Here is a 14,018-nt window from a genome sequence, read left to right as displayed (position 1 = left end):
AAACTCGTTATTACGTTGTAGAAGGTGAGGACGCGTCAAGGCATACAGGACGCGCCCGACTTTGAGGGTGTTTTGTGAAGGATGGATTTATGATAAGAAAGCTTGAAGGTACATGATTAGGGCAGAACGCGCCTAGGCGTAGTGGACGCGTCCACTATGGTGAAAGTATCTGGCAATTGTGGTTTTTTGGCAATAGAAGATGGAGGACACGCCTGTCCTGCTTAGGACGTGTCCTGTCACTGTGGAATGCTGTGGGAGGCGGTTGTTGAGGAAACAACACAGGCTTCATAAGGGTGAGGACGCGCCCAGGTCTTAGGACGCGTCCTGTGTTTGGTCAATACACTCTCAATGGTGACCTCAGGGTAAAAGTATGCATGGAAAGGAGCAATGGATGGCTATCTTTACTAACATATTTGTTGTAGGTACTCTTTGAAGAATTTCCTCCTTGAGACGATCAAGGAGGGGGATGACCGTGAAAATCTTGAAGGCCTCCAGGGGTATGCCTGATGATTGAAGACCTCCTCCTGTATTCAACGGGTGTCCTCGTTGGGGATGCGGGATTAACCGTTGGAGAACTTTGGAGTCATCCTGCACTTTGCACTCAAGAGCTTGGGATCATCTGTCCTGTTATCTGGTGGGTTATCCTCATTCGGGGGACAGGGATGGTCCAGCACTTGCGGTGAACCGTGGCTATACCTGCGTCCGTAAATCAAGGGAGATAGCTGTAGTGGAGTGTTATCCTTGCACAGGGAGATACACTATCCGTGAAGTCTTACGATTACGAACGAGCCTTGGGTCTTCGCGGTTGGGCCTCATAGTTGGACATTCCTAAAGCTAGCGGAAGATGGATTCTGGATGGGCTTCTACCGGGCCTAGAAATAAAAGTCTAAGCCCATTAGATTTCTTGTTCCACAAGAACTACGTCAGGCTTGATCCCTATATAAAGGATACGTAGGCACATTGAGAGGGGTAAGAAGTTGAGAGCTGATAAGGGAGCCACCACTTACTCTGATCGATCTCAGCCTAAATCAACCACAAACCACCACACACCGCTTAATTTTCCGGCAAACAATCACCGTCATAGATCTTAATTCCGACGAGAAACCTCAATCTTTTTTGTTACGAGATTCCTCCGTCAACGCACATTATAAAACAATTCTTTCAATTCCATAGTTTGAAGCTCAGATTCTTTTTATCTTCTTGATATCTTCAAGTCAAGTATCTTGATTTTCCCGAGGTGGCAAGAAGGAAGATTATACAAGTCATTAAGAAAAAAAAAGCCAACACTTAATCATTAATCAACAGACTTGGCGTGAAAATCATGGTTAAATATCCTCTTAACTTGTAACCAGTGTCCAGTAAGCAGAATATACTTTATTTCTGTGCTCCCCGAAGCAGGTATCACAAAATCAATTACCCCCTGTTTTAATATATAATGTTTAACTTTTTGACCCACATATTTTTTAATATATAATATTAATTTTTTGGCATACCATTTTTTGGAGAATGACCATATAGTTAGAATTATTATTTTTAAGAAAATCTTTTTTTTGAATAAAAATAATGATCAAAACTTTTATTCACAAAAAGATTTTTCGAAAAAATTATATAACTATATGATCAAATCTCCTGTGTCTGGAAAATCAAATGTTAGATATTAAAAATAGAGGGATGGTTTATTGTGACAGGAGAACTTTATCAAAAGTTACAGTCTTTAAAAATATATTTTAAAATTATCAGAATTGTTTTATAATAAATAGTATTAATAATAAGAAGCATGATAACAGAAGATAAGTTGTATTCTGAAAAGCTTAAGAACTAAAGTGGGATGTTTGTTTTGACAAGATGATTCTAGTGATGAATTTTGGAAAAAAGTATATTATTTATTGATGTTTTAAGTTCACTGCGATACTAGAATTTTATATCTTTAAAATGTAAGGGTAGATACTCAAAATTTACTCCATATACACCCGTGAAATATTTCTCGATCCGTCCCATGGTATTTGCATAAACTGAATATAATAATCCTCGCACAGATTTCTGTGTTCGGAAATGTGAATAGAAGATTAGTAGAGTGAACTAGCTCTGATTGGACAAATATTCTAACAATAACAATGTTATATATTGATAAAGCAATAAGACTGCAAATTTGAGAGTTTTGATTACAATGAAATAACTTCGGTTGCTAAACACGAAAAACACTCTGATGACATGATTAATGAACTCTTGTTTGTTTCTTCAAAAAATCTGAAAGATAGAAAATGAAATATTAAGAATGATTGGAACCAAAAACGAAATGCACAGCACATTTTATATACAAGTGATAAAAGAAGATTTTTTTTTTTTTTTTAAAAATGACACGATGCTAATGATGATGGAATGAGAAGAAGATGCATACATTAAGCACCAGAATGGGATACTGGACTCGTTACAAACTGGCCTTCCTGGAACACATGAACATACTGTTGTGGCAAGGAATGTTCCACCTGCAAAAGGAAATTACAGTCATCTCGAGAGAAAAAACTGGATAGATTTGGCATTCTAACATGATACTAAGTACTACAAAAGTCATTGGCCAATATTTCTTCGCTGATCTTTTCACATGTTAAATAGGACAAGGAAAATGAGGTAGAAGTAGGGCTAATTTTCTTACTTAGAAAAAATGGACCCCTAAAATACTTCATTTTTCAGTGCCTCCATTCATTAGCATAAGCGGGTGGGCGGAGACAGGGTGGTCAAGTGAGCCTGATAACTTATGAACAAATAAGAAAGAGATGGGTTTATAGACTATAATCTATCCTTAACTTGTCCCACGAAGAGAACGAGCTCTTCTACTGTCTAACTTTCAACAGGCACAGAAACACATAACAGATTTGCTCTTGACCTCATTTGATTCAAAAATGGGTAGCAAAAAAGAAATAATTAAAAGGATCCTATAAGGTGAACAGATTTCACAGATTATCATGGTTCAGCCTAATATGTTTGTCATGCATTGTAGCACTCCCCTTTCCATCATTCAGAACTTTGATCCATCATTGGCAGCCAAATTTACTATACAAGGAAAATTTAGTACTTGAAATTGATTGGCATGTGCCTAACTTTGATCAATCTATGAGCCCAGCTACTTTGAGGAGTTGGTAAAAACCGAACTTTGAGGCGAAAATTAACAAAGGTGTCCGAACCGGATGTATGATAAGTCTGAACTAGTGAAACATTTTCGGCTAAAACTTGAGGTCTCTAGGTAATTTGGGCTGCCAATACAATATTATGAGTCATGACCAAATTTTCTATACCTCAAGGTGTTAAGATAACTACCTGATCCGTGTACAGTGTTTTCTTGTACTTGTATGCAATTCGATATTTCAATAGATTAAATTTTTTGGCTGGGTGAGTTAGGATTCAAACCCATAACCATCCTTAAAAGTGCTTATATCCTTTATACCGAGTACTCATTAGTCATTAATATCAAACATACAAGCTCTTATCATGATATTAGATCATTATACTAATAATAAAAGATGTATTCTGATTTAAAATAAACTAGAACTCCACATCTATTCAATGAATTGCTACCAGTCACAAATTTTGAGGGAAACAAATGGACTAGATCAAATAATCCACGTTTTTACCTACATTTACAGTTCAGTGTCTCTTAGCCAAATATTAAGGTTCCTATTCATTTGTTTTGGAGTTTAGGCATTAGCTATTCCAGCAACAACACACAATGAAATTGCGAATAAAAAACAATTGTAGAAAAATACCATATCATCTTCAGGAGTAGCACAGGCACCAACATGTTTATTTCACTTGACTTGGCTGTTGTTATAGAAGACTCCAAGGAATCTTTGCTCAATAAAAACTGGCAACCTGTCCGTATTGTCTATTGATATCGTTGGGGATATACCCTATAGAACAACCATGAACAAAAAGGAATGCTTAACTTAACCAGTTTAGAGCCTTTGCAGGGAAGAAATCATCTATGAAATATATAGCACATTAAAGCCACTATACCACATAAAGTATTTCAGACACGTTAACTGTGTATGCGACGCACAAATAACAATTATGAGCTTACCTGGCATTGCACCTCAAGGCGATTGCAATTAACAATCTCACAAGCAGCCACGACATCCTATTTGAAAACTGGAACATAAATTAAGCCTTGCATTTTTTGTACAAACTTAATCGACTTCACTCAATGATATATGCACTAACCGTGAACACAACTCCCATCTTGTTGCATTTATCAATCGTAATGTTGTTCACTTTTCCTGCACATCCGAGTAGTTTTTGGTCTCTTCAATTTGAAGTAAAAATAACTAAATTAAATAAGATAAAATTGAATGTTTATGGTAGCAAAACCTTTGATTTGAAGAACGGAATCTTTGCAATTAAATATGTATACAGTTTGCTTTGCATCGCAGTCATCAATTGCCAAATCCTTGATTCCAGTCTGATTTTCAACCACCCATCTGCCAAATACACAGCACAGAACATGACATTTACTATTATGTTAAAAGGAAACTTATAACCATTATTTGATACTCACTTTCGACCCATTTGAAGCTCCAACTTTGGAGGTCCAGTCTTCGCAGAAGAAAATGAACCGGGCCGACTCTCTTTTTCGGTAGTAGTAACAGCTCCACCTCTATCAGGACGGTTCTTTGTCTTCATATCATCTGTGACCTTTCTTAACCCTGCATATAATTTTATTTTAATCAAATCGATTTAATAATTGTTGAGCAGCAGATAGAATTTGAATACAAATTTTAAGGACAAAAAGAAAGAAATATACCAGAAGTTGCACTCCCTGACTAATTTCGTTAAAACAGCAGACATCCCAGCTGAGTTTGATGATGAAGGCTTAGAAGTTCCTGAACTGAAGTGTGAGGCTGATGGAGCAGGTGGAGGAGCAGGAGAACTTGAAGAGGCAGACACTATAGTCTTCCCTGTTGCACTCCATACAGGACCGAGAGGATAGTGAGCCTTCACATAATCCCTCAAACCCGGTGTATATAGCTCCTTCAAAGCTTTTGCCCACTCCACATGATTTGGGTCTTTATTTCTGTACTCCACTAAGACCTTGCACAACACAATGATAATACAGTGACTGCAGAATTACTTTAAATGTTTGCTAAGTGCTATCAGATTGCAGAATGTGTAATATAGATGGATATATGCATGTACAAGCTATACTAGTCTAACAGAAGCATGTAGAGTAGTAAAGATACCAAAAGCATGCGAGTACAACGCTGAAAACATTGACATAAAAAGATGTAATTTCGCCGGTTACTCTTTCATTATAACATGTTAATATTTCTGGAACTTGGTATGACTATTACGTAACCCCTCAAATGCACTCATGAATATGTCGTCTACTGTTTTCCAAAAAACATGTTCTGATAGCCAAATCGCTAAATTTACTACTTTGGTTTGGCAAGTTGGCTATTTTAAATATACAGGTAGAAGAGAGTGATGATCTAAGCTGATGTCCTTTAGTCATGAGGGGAAGAGGGCCTGGAAGGAGGCTTGCCATTAAGCCACCAACGAACCCTCAATATAACTACTATATTCAATGCAACCATACGAAAAAAACTTTCTGATGAATATTCTGCACAAAATGTACTTAAAATTTTAGTTATTCCTCTCACTTAGAAAAACTGGGATCGGGTTTTCCTCCGTAGAACAGTTTGCTGCACCAGTCCTGAACTATAAACTATGAACTATGTTCCCGGATTTAAATTTGAATAGAAACGGAAAGATTTGTGTTGATTAATTTCTCTAAAGTCTAAGATATTTTTTAAGCAAAGAAAAGAATAGAAAGAAAGGTTAAATATGGGCTAATTTTTCTCCAGAACTTTCTTTTCAAAAGTGGGATTATTGAGGGAGAAAGATAAATTGCAGTAATAATTATATTGAATATTCAACATATTTTCATTTTCTTTTCTTAAAGACTCGGGAACATACGAAATAAACCTACAAATCAAAATTTTTATTTTCTAAACATGATATATTAATTATTCCCTAACTTGCAGATATCATTTTGCTAATTATCTGAAGAAGTCGTAGTTAGTAATGCTACTAATGCAATGTCAGTACCTTGTTATTGTAGAACTCTGCTGATTGCCAACATTCTTCAACGTGCGCAGTAGGCATACTCATACCTAATAAAGGGAAGATGAATGATGAGCAACCAAGATAAAATATGTGTTCATCTGTAACCTACAGTTCAAAATCGAGCTACTTTTCTCACCGCAGTCTTTTCCTGTATATGCAATCCATGCAAGAGCTGACATACTCTCCGCAACAGTCTTCATGTGATTAAAGAAATCGGATCCCTTCCCTCCTGTCATCTGGTTTGCTTTTGTGATAACCTCATTTAATGGCTTGAGGAATGCACCCAAACCTGCCATATCAGGTTTCTGCACAATCATAACAAAATCAAATTTACAAGACCGCCTAACAAAAACAAACGTTATAGCAAAAGCTTTGACTGCAATTTACAACCCCGCACCTGAAAGTCTGCAAATGAAGCTTTGTTCATGTATATGAATGACTAAAATGAGGGATCGTAAAACAAGTATCTTATTAACATCGCTAATTTCTATTCATTAACCTCATTATCCATTATCAAACTAATCCAAAATTAGGACATGCCTATATCACTATTCAATCACATTTCAATAAACAACCAATTTTCACATACCTAAATGACACTAATACATCATGTAGCAAAGTCCATCAAACTAATTTCTATCTCTTTATTAATTACGATGACACACAGCTCCCGTACACGCATACATATTACAGATAAATCCTACCTACGTAAATGATAATAAATATCATACATAAAAGTTCATCAAATAATAATCCAGAACAACGGATATATTCGACATACTTTAATGCCATTAATACACCATGAAGCAAAATTCATCATTAAAAATCCAAATATATATATATGTATATATATATTAATTCGTATATTTACAATGTACATAAAAAAAATGCACAAAAATTGTTTTACGATAAAACTATTCTCCATAAAACGAGACCTGAGATTGTTCATTTGAATAATAAGATCCTTCTGAACCGCAAATCCTTCTTCTAGAACCTTCGTAACATCGAAAACTTCTCCATCGATCGTCTCCGCAGCTCTCACAATCCTACCTACATGTTCATTTATCAAATCCTCAAACGCCGTCACTGACGGATCCGACGACGCATCTCCACCAATCGCCGGCGAAGAACCTGATCGGAGGCCGTCGGAGAGTGACTCTAGCCGTGTCACGGCAGATTCTAGCCTCTGTATCAATGATTCCTCCATTGTTTTACTTTCTCTCTCTAGACTTTATTATCTCTCTAGAAATATAACGAATTTGAAGAGTTCTGTGAGGCTGTTTGTTTGTGTATTGGGCTTATATAGTATCCGGATTTAGGGGGGACGTGACACGTGACAGCCCGTCAGCGTTTGGCGCTTTTGGCGTAGAAGAAAAAAAGAAATGTGTTTTCTTTACCTTTTTTTTTATTTTAATTTAGTAAAATGTTTAGCCAATTTTATTATTTGTAATTCGATCAAATATTTGGTTAAAAAATATATTTTTAATAAGCTTATATTTGATTCTGCTCAAACTTGTTGAAATGCTGGAAACATTAAGATTTCAACCAAAAATTTCACCGAGATGGCACCATTAAATGTTCGCAGCTTACATTAAATATTTTCAAATGTAGGTATTAACATCCCCTGACCCCTATGCAGGTTATAATATATAAATTTAATTCATTATTATAATAGTTTTTTGGTAAAATATTTTTATTTATTATTATTTAATTGTTGACTACATAATCCCCTCTTCTATTGTACGTGAATAAGTAATAAGAATTTTCTATTGTGTGCCTATGAGCACAGAATAAGAAGATATGTGTCAAAATTTGATTGATTTTTGAATCATAAATGTTGATGAACTATGTGCATTTATATCATTTCATCAATAAAAATATTGCAAAATTATAGAATTAATGTTTAATGAGTACTCATGTGACCCCAAATAATATTATAATAAAACTCCCTCTATACTTTATCGATAGGTAAAAACAACGTCATGTGTCGAAAATTTGTTTTAAAATAAACATCCTATATTAAGGGTTATATGACAGAGAATGGTTTCGAGTAATGACAAGTTCAATAAAAGAACTACCTTAAATAATGTGCGATCCACGGCTTCCTGTGCGATCCACGAGTTCCTGTTTATATTTAATTTTTTTATTTATCCTATCATATTATAATTTTAAAATTAATTATATAAATATTTAATAATAATAATTTATGAAAAAAATAATAGAATAACTTATGGTCGTAGTTTAGTAGGATAAGTATATTATATCAAATAGTTTAACAATTTAGTTAGGTTTAACAGATATATAACACTATTTTTAATAATAGGATAGGTTGTGATTGTAGTTTAGTACGATAAGTAGACTATGTGTCTAATAATTTAATAATTTAGTAGTTTAGCGAATATATAACACTGTTTATTTATTTTTTAATAACCAAAATTAGGATATAACCATTGAAACAAATTATACTAGTATAATTTAGTAGTTTAGCGAATATATAACATTGTTTATTTATTTTTTAATAACTAAAATTAGGAGATAACCGTTGAAACAAATTATAACGCATTCCAGTTATTATAGTATAATATAAATTAAGATTAACTCCGACACAATACTATTTGAGAATCTACATGGATAAAGTCACAACTTCATTGTTCGGGATCTCGGTAATATTTTGATAGAGCTAAGATCATAATACTGTCAAAAATTGAATACTCCGATTTTTGCAGAATGGGAGTTCGTAAGACCCTTGGGTGAAATCGAATAAGCAACGCAATATAGACGTGAAAATTGATAACTTGAGATTGATCAGGTACATACGTAGATCCAATCCGTGTTTGTTTTATAGGGATCGAATAATGGTAGAATGGTGGTCTAATAACGGACGAATGCAGGTGTTGGTTTTTAACACGACTGATAAGTCAAAACGTAACGTTAAGATTCGTTAAACGATATGTAAATTATGCAAATAGAGTAGCTCATTTTTTTATAAAATAAAATTATTTATCAGTTGATCGTGTATCACAGATATAAAATGTTCATCCAAAGTTTTATCACGTAATATGTAATAATTGCAGACAATAAAATCCATCTTTTGGGTATATGTTTTGTTTTTACAAATTATTTGAAGGTCAAAAGCTAAATTTAACTTGGTTTGATTTTGTGATATATGTTAAATAAATGAAAACAAGACGAGAAGTTGGTGACGCGGAAAATCCAAATTGGTAAAAATCGTGGGTGGGATCGATGCCCCGTCGAAAGTATTTCACTATGATCTCCTATTACAAGTTGTTCTATTTTTTCTAACAATAGAAGTGTGTCGAATTGTGTATGGTACAAAGTAAAAATTTATCTCTTTATAATACATTTTCCTATTCAAACTAGCATTATCCCCTATTTTCTCTCCATGATCTGGTTATTGGTTTAGACTTAGTCTCTAACTTATCCCTCATTTGTAGCTTCGTCTATTGACTCCTTCCATACACGTCATGTGCCTCGATCGTGTCATGACAGCATCCTTTCCCGTCTTGTCGTCATGTCGTGATCACGTTCAGCTTCACGTCCACACGTTGGTGAAACTGAAGCCTAACATTAGTCCCTGATTTTATCAATTTATTTGTTAATTGATAAAATCAAATTTATCCATCTTCTAAGTTGATAAGTCACAACAATACCAAATAGACTCCTCGATTATTGTGTTGTCTATCTTTTTATTTAGTTTCATTTCTCCACGCCACTTTATCACCTTCCTTCTCCCCATAAATCCCATCAGTCCATTCAACCCTTTATCTTTCTTCTCTCTCAAAAACCCTAACTTTAAATCTTATGGAAATGACTAAAAAAGACCTCCAAAACCACTTCTTCTCACAACACCGACGCCGTTGAAACTCTATCTGGCTCGAACAAATGGTTCCCACCAATCTTTTGGATTCCCGTGATAGCAATGCAAGCTCAATAAAGAAGGAAAAACTTGAAGAGGCCAAGTTACTGTTCAGTGAAATAAGTGAAGCTGTGATCTTTGATTCAACTGAACGAGCTAATTGGTACCGGAAGGGTTGGGTATGCTTCTACTATTATCCTTTCGATGTCCGTATGGTTTTCTCTTTCTCTAACTTAGTAAAAGATGTTTTAATCACTATGCATGTTGCTCCTGCTCAATTAATGCCTCTTTCTTGGAGAACCTTAGCTTGCCTTGACGCCATTGAGGCCAAACATGACTTGAAAATTGACGCCAACGTCGTTAAATACTCTTATTCCCTTAAGAAATTTAGTGGGTGTCGACTCGGTTTCGTGAATAAGAACAAGGACGATCCCCTTATCCTTAATTGTGATGTCGTGAATGATAGAGAATGGAAGCTAGATTACATTTTTGCTAACAAGGCCACAATGGGAAATGATGCTTCTTATTTACTTGATCGTTGGTCTTCTGATGGTAACTCTTAAAACCTTCACTCCGTAAATCTAATTTTTCATGAATTTCTTGTTGAATCTGTCATTTTTCCTTGATTTGACCAAAGTTTTATATACTATTCTCTTTTTCCTTTTTGTTCTCATGTGCATATATTTTTTACTATCAGAACCGAATTTTGAATTTGATAAGAGCTACTCTACCTCAAAGAACATTATTGACAAGATCATGGCACTTCCTGTTGGGGACATGTTGTGGTCCAACTGTCTGAATCGTCCCATCAGAAACTCTGGGACCGTGGATGTTGAAGATTTTGTCAACAAAATGAAGAAATCCAAGGCCACCAGGATTGTTGAGAGACCATTACTCAAGACCGCTGCTAACAGGACCAGGAGCAAAGTCGTCATTAACACTCCATTGACAAAGTCCTCTCACTCTGTCCAAAGTCTTTCGTCCGAGACACTAGAATGCCCCAAAGATGACAAAGCTGTCGAGATGAGTTCTAGCCGCATTTATGCTAAAGGTATTCGACGTTTATGTACTCTTGTCACACATCTTTTTACAAGCATGTGTCTTTCACTCATTTTACTAACTAGTATTGAGCCGTTCTATTTAATTGTAGAGTTTAAGCCTCATGTCATCAAACCTCTGATCATTTCTAGTAAAGAATTATTTTCTAAGAGGGCTCGCGATGAGAAATCAACTGAAATCGAGTCCTCTAAGACCCCCTTTCTTCTCACACCCAACTTTAGCCCTGATGCCAAGAAGTTGAAGACCAATCTCCCTGCCTCTACTAGAAAAATTGAGACCTACATACCCTTTATGACTCATGGATATACTATCCATTCCAAACCTGCTGAATTCGCATTCCTGATGGGAGATTTGTTGTTGCCTCAAACTGTTGAAGCTCATTCTTCTAGGACTCTGGATGTCATTCTGGATGATGCAGTCGGCTATACCTTTCATGTAAGTCATGTCTCTTGTTGTCATTTTGGTAATATAACGTTACTTATACAATTTGAACATGTGACACATTATATATATTTCATTTTTTGTTTGTTGTAGGCTCTCCAAGATAGCCTCATGGTTCGTGCGATTGTCGAGAATGAATATAAGAAGCTTTAATCCTTGGAAGCTGCCCACAACGGTTATGCCCAAAAGTTATGAACTGCTCAAGATTTTTCCACTTCTAATTTGAAAGCTAGCATGGATGTCCAGAAGGAGTTTGATCAATTTGCTGCTAAGGTGCAGTCTTTGAAGGCTAGGATGCACGAAGGGGCTCAAAAAGTCATTACCCAACATGCTATGCATTCAAGAGTTGAGATGATACTGGAGTATCAATGTGGAGAATGGATGTCGTGGGACGTGAACGAGACTGTTCGTATCTATAACGAAGCTTATCCTGAAGACGCCTTTCCTCTCTACATTACTCAGGGCGATGATGTTAAGCCTATCTCAACCAAGGATCATGTTCCTGAAGATGAATGAATCTTGTTTCATTCTGTTATTTTGAACTTTGCTCATGAAATTGTTAGTTCAGACTTGTTAACTTTCTTAATCGTATTTTTTGTTTGTGGATTTGGCCTTTTTGGCTTTTAAGATTAAGTCCATATTTCACTTTGTAAGTAGGGGACCATTTGGTATTTTGTTTTGTTCATGATGACGTTAATGGGATCCCTTTCTATGTTTTCTGTTATTGTCAATCTTGTAGTTTTATGCTCCCAGTTCTACACACATAGATCACATATTTCGTCATTTGGATGAATTTTGTAGTGTCTTACAAGAACTATCAAATTTTCTTTTTTCATATATTCATTACATGTTGGGGTCGTAGAGTTTGTGATTCATCGACATTTCTTAATTATTTGTTGGTGCATGCACTCGTTATGCGGTTAAGAGGTCTTTCCCTCTTGAAACACGCTATTTGATATTTTCATCATCCGTTATAAAAATACATTTAAGTATCAGATATAAGGTTAAACTCAATTTAATCATTCGTAGTAGTTGGATGATCAGCCCTTCATCATTTACTCGTAGTCTTTATTTGTTTTATGAATAAATTGTACTTAATCAAATCTACTATATTTCTAAAGCACAGCTTACCTTATTGAATTAAAACTAAGCTTACAAGTAGCATTTATATGTGAACAATAGTCATAATATTTTCTTAGCATTTATCAATCACTTTTTGCAAGTAAGGCAAATGATTCACGTAACATTCATGTTAAAATCAATCCATGTTAGAAAAATAAATTGCAAAGTACTTCTAAATAAGATTCACTACAAGTGCAACTATGTCCTATTGACTTATTTCATGCAATCTAAAGAAAACAATAAATCTATATAGAGCAAGTGGACTTTATATATGATAAAACTTTAGGTGAAGAGCATTCCAGCTCCTAGGAATTTGCACACCATCAAGAGTTGATAATTGATATGCACCATATCCTATAACAGTCGTTATCAAGTAGGTTCGTTCCCATATATCTGCAAATTTCCCTGATGACATGTCCATCATGTTATGGAACACCTTCCTCAATACCATGTCACCTACTTGGAATGTTCGGAAATGAACATTTTTGTTATAACTTCTGGCTACTTTTTGCTGATATATAGCCATGCGTATCTTTGTCACTTCCCTTAATTCATCAATAGTGTCTATGTCATGTGTCAGCTCATGCTTATTAGAATCATACGTCGACAATCCATACCTGATTATTGGCGTCATGACCTCAGTTGAAAGCACAGATTATGTGCCATAAACTAAGCTGTATGGAGTCTATCTTGTGGATGTTTTAGGTGTTGTTCTATCTGCCCACAATACCCATGGCAACTCCTCAGCACTTTCCCTTATGCAAGGATAACCTCTTCTTCAAGCTATTAATAATGACCTTGTTACTGGACTCGGCTTGGCCATTTGCTTGTGGATACCGTGGTGTCGAATTTACCAAATTGATGTTGTATTTCCTACAGAAAGCTTCTATTTTGTCACTTATAAACTGAGAGCCATTGTCACACACAATCTCAGATAGAATACCAAATTTATAAAGAACATTTCTCTTTATGAAGGATATCACTTCTTTACTTGTAATCTGTTTAAATGCTTCTGCCTCAATCCATTTGGAGAAGTAGTCCGTCATTGCTAGCATGAATACTTTTTATCCCGGTGTGGGGGGCATTTTTCCAACAATGTCCATCCTCCATTTCATGAATGTACAAGAAGGCACCGTGGCATGGAGTTGTTCAGAGGGTTGATGTATAACAGGAGCATGTTGTTGATAGGCATCACATTTCTTGACATATTTTTATGGCATCATGTCTAAGAGTATGCCGATAGTAACTCATTTGTAATATCTTCGAAGAGAGATTTCTTCCACCTGTGTGGTTTCCATATTTCCCTTCATGGATATCTCGCAGCACCATCTCAGCTTCATTCTTGTCTAGACATCTCTGGAGTAGTCCAGTACTTGATTTTTTGAACAATACGTCATCGACA

At 35.5% G+C, this 14,018-nt stretch overlaps 1 protein-coding gene and 1 pseudogene across 1 annotated transcript; both read right to left on the bottom strand.

The window, feature by feature from the left end:
- Window positions 1–3,625: 3,625 nt before the first annotated feature.
- LOC141708077 (cyclase-associated protein 1-like) lies at window positions 3,626–7,324 on the bottom strand (annotated as a pseudogene).
- A 5,557-nt stretch (window positions 7,325–12,881) lies between these two features.
- Window positions 12,882–13,662, bottom strand: LOC141708069 (uncharacterized). The gene is made up of 2 exons (XM_074511542.1): window positions 13,388–13,662; window positions 12,882–13,233 (listed from the first exon to the last, which is right to left on the bottom strand). Exons 1-2 carry the CDS (start codon window positions 13,660–13,662, stop codon window positions 12,882–12,884), a joined length of 627 nt encoding a protein of 208 aa, XP_074367643.1.
- Between the last annotated feature and the right edge of the window lie 356 nt (window positions 13,663–14,018).

This window comes from Apium graveolens, chromosome 1, assembly GCF_009905375.1.
Source record: "Apium graveolens cultivar Ventura chromosome 1, ASM990537v1, whole genome shotgun sequence".
Lineage (NCBI taxonomy): Eukaryota > Viridiplantae > Streptophyta > Magnoliopsida > Apiales > Apiaceae > Apium > Apium graveolens.
This window is presented reverse-complemented; position numbering and strand designations above follow the sequence as displayed.

Excerpts from the sequence above, each read along its gene's own strand:
- LOC141708069 (XM_074511542.1), bottom strand. The coding sequence starts at position 13,662 with ATGACGGACTACTTCTCCAAATGGATTGAGGCAGAAGCATTTAAACAG. Across the intron at positions 13,234-13,387 it reads ATTAATAGCTTGAAGAAGAG|GTATGGATTGTCGACGTATG; the intron begins GTTATCCTTGCA and ends GCCAATAATCAG.